General features: G+C 51.5%; 1 protein-coding gene across 4 annotated transcripts in view; it reads left to right on the top strand.

Annotated features, from left to right (window-relative positions):
* The window catches only part of LOC113822437 (uncharacterized), a 2,710-nt gene extending 453 nt beyond the window's left edge, over positions 1 to 2,257 (top strand). Inside the window, exons 2-5 of one of the 4 annotated variants that reach the window (XM_070140374.1) lie at positions 197 to 779; positions 843 to 908; positions 939 to 1,380; positions 1,910 to 2,257. In XM_070140374.1, the coding sequence (XP_069996475.1) occupies positions 197 to 779; positions 843 to 908; positions 939 to 1,380; positions 1,910 to 1,976 (1,158 nt within the window). In that variant the 3' untranslated portion in view covers positions 1,977 to 2,257. Of the gene's footprint in view, positions 1 to 196; positions 1,381 to 1,909 lie in introns of all 4 variants that reach the window. The other 3 variants (XM_070140373.1, XM_070140372.1, XM_070140371.1) reach the window with 3 other exon arrangements.
* The last annotated feature ends 243 nt before the right edge of the window (positions 2,258 to 2,500 follow it).

The raw sequence follows: 2,500 nt of genomic DNA, 5'->3' as shown, positions 1-2,500 counted from the left end.
AAGTTAATTATTCTAAATTCAATTAAAGAAATACGAGACTAAATGAAGTTACGGAAGCATTAGACTGAGCAGCTGAGGAAACATTTGAAGTGATTAAGTTAATGATTAAATGCAGTTACAGAGACACGAATACAGACAGGGAAGCATGAGGCGGTGCAGCTGAGGGAGCGGCTGAGTGGCTCACTGTTCCTTCCAGGTGGCGGCGGCGGCCGTGATGGCGCTCCTCTGCCTGGCGGCGGCGGACCCCGAGGAATATGGAGGCGGGCGTCGGCGTGGGCGCGGGCGGGGTCGAGGAGGTCGCGGCGGTGGGCGGAAAGTCGCGTCGGCGGTGGGCGGCAGCGGGGGTAGCGGGACGAGCTTCGGCAGCAGCAGCAGTGGAAACCTCCTGGGAGGAGGCTTCGACACCAGCAGCGGCGGCTCCTTCGGCAGCAACGTCCCCGGCGGCAACTTCGGCAGCAGTAGCGGCGGCACCTTCGACGGCTCCAGCGTCAGCTTCGGCAGCAGCAGCGGAGGCAGCTTCGGGACCGGCGGAGGCGGAGGCTTCGGCAGCACCTCTGGCGGAGGTGGAGGAGGCTTCGGGGCCACGGCTGGAGGTGGAGGCGGAGGCTTCGGTAGCGCTGCTGGAGGGGCTAGCGGTCATGGCGGAGGTCTCGGTGGAGGTTTCGGCAGCGGAACAGGAGGTTTCGGAGGCGGAGCGGGAGGCAGCGGAGGTTTCGGTGGGGGAGCAGGCGGTCACAGCGGAGGTTTCGGCGGCGGATCAGGAGGGGCAGCCGGCGGAGGTTTCGGTGGCGGAGCGGGAGGTAGCGGAGGCTTCGGCGGCGGCGCAGCCGGTCATGGCGGAGGTTTCGGCGGGGGCTCAGGAGGGGCAGCCGGCGGAGGTTTCAGTGGCGGAGCGGGAGGCAGCGGAGGTTTCACTGGCGGAGCGGGAGGCAGCGGAGGTTTCACTGGCGGCGCCGGCGGTCTTGGTGGAGGTTCTGCTGGCGGAGGCTTCAGCGGCGGAGCCGGAGGACTTGGCGGCGGTAGTGGAGGTTTCCACGGTGGTGTCGGAGGGTCTGGTAGCGGAGGCTTCAGCGGGGGAGCAGGCGGCGCTGGCGGTGTTGGCGGCTTTGGAGGTCTTGGGGGAGCCGGTGGAGGTTTCGGAGCCGGCGGCGCTGGCGGTGCCACAAGCTCCAGTGGAGCTAGTTCTGGCGGCTTTGGCGGCGCCACCAGTTCCAGTGGGGCCGCTAGTGGTGGCTCCGGAGGCGCTGCTAGTTCCAGCGGGGCCGCCAGTGGTTTAGGAGGCGCTGCTAGTTCCAGCGGGGCCGCCACTGGTTTTGGAGGCGCTGCTAGTTCCAGCGGAAGTGCCAGCGGCGGCGGCGGTGGAAGTGCCGGAGGTGCACCGTAAGTCTTCCTTGTTTTCCTTCGTCCATTTCACACATTAGGCAGATTGCATGGAAGGTGTTAAACTGCGATACCTTTTACGTGACGGCATGGATAACATACCTAGTTCCCTTGCTTAAAAAAAAAAGTTTTATCTTATTGTTGTCTATAGAGCATGGACGATATCTTCCAAGGCAGGACACTGACAACATATCTGGTTTATGAGTTTCATTTTATAGACCAACTAATATTATTCAGTCCCTCATTTTATAGCTATTTGTAAAAACAAAAATCATATATACATATATATATATATATATATATATATATATATATATATATATATATATATATATATATATATACATATATATATATATATATATACATATACATAATACCGATATGTCTCACAGGGTTTTCAAAAGCAAGTTAGTGATGACGGTAGTAGTAAAAATGATATTAATGATAATAATGATAGTATTATTATCGTTTTTCGTTATTATTATTAAAGGACGTTTACCGAGTTTCCATCCTCGCTCCATTCCAGAGTCCCAGCGGTCATCGGCAGCCCCGTCGGAGCGCCAAGCACGGGCTACAATCCACCAAGGGGATAAAACGCACACGCAGACGACAACAGCTGATCAGCGACGAATGGTTGTTTGGAGGAATGACCTTGTTTGGCTAATTTCGCTGATTTTGCCTTATTTGGATTACGCGTCTGTTTGGAACTAGGAATAAACGTGTTTTTGAGTAAAGCAATCGTATGATTTAGCGTTCCATAAACGTGGGGTTTGAATATTTTCAATTCCTGAATGTTTTGAGTTGTACATACATAAAAAGAAGAAATAATCGTGTTTATAAACCAGATATCAGATACCACTCAATGTTCACTATACCAATTGTCAGATACCACTCAATGTTTACTACATTAAAAAAAAAAAAAAAAAAAAAACATATACAATGATACAGAATTGGTGCTTCATGATTAACGTTTTTCAGTATATGCAATATATAAGCCTACCTCCAGACGCTAAAATATTTGAATGTATACAAAGCAGTACCATTTTGATTATGAAGAATCTGTATTAGATTAATATTTCCAATAATTAGAGGAAAGTAATCTGAATAATTACATAAA

The sequence above is a fragment of the Penaeus vannamei genome, chromosome 26 (genome assembly GCF_042767895.1).
Source record: "Penaeus vannamei isolate JL-2024 chromosome 26, ASM4276789v1, whole genome shotgun sequence".
Lineage (NCBI taxonomy): Eukaryota > Metazoa > Arthropoda > Malacostraca > Decapoda > Penaeidae > Penaeus > Penaeus vannamei.
This window is presented reverse-complemented; position numbering and strand designations above follow the sequence as displayed.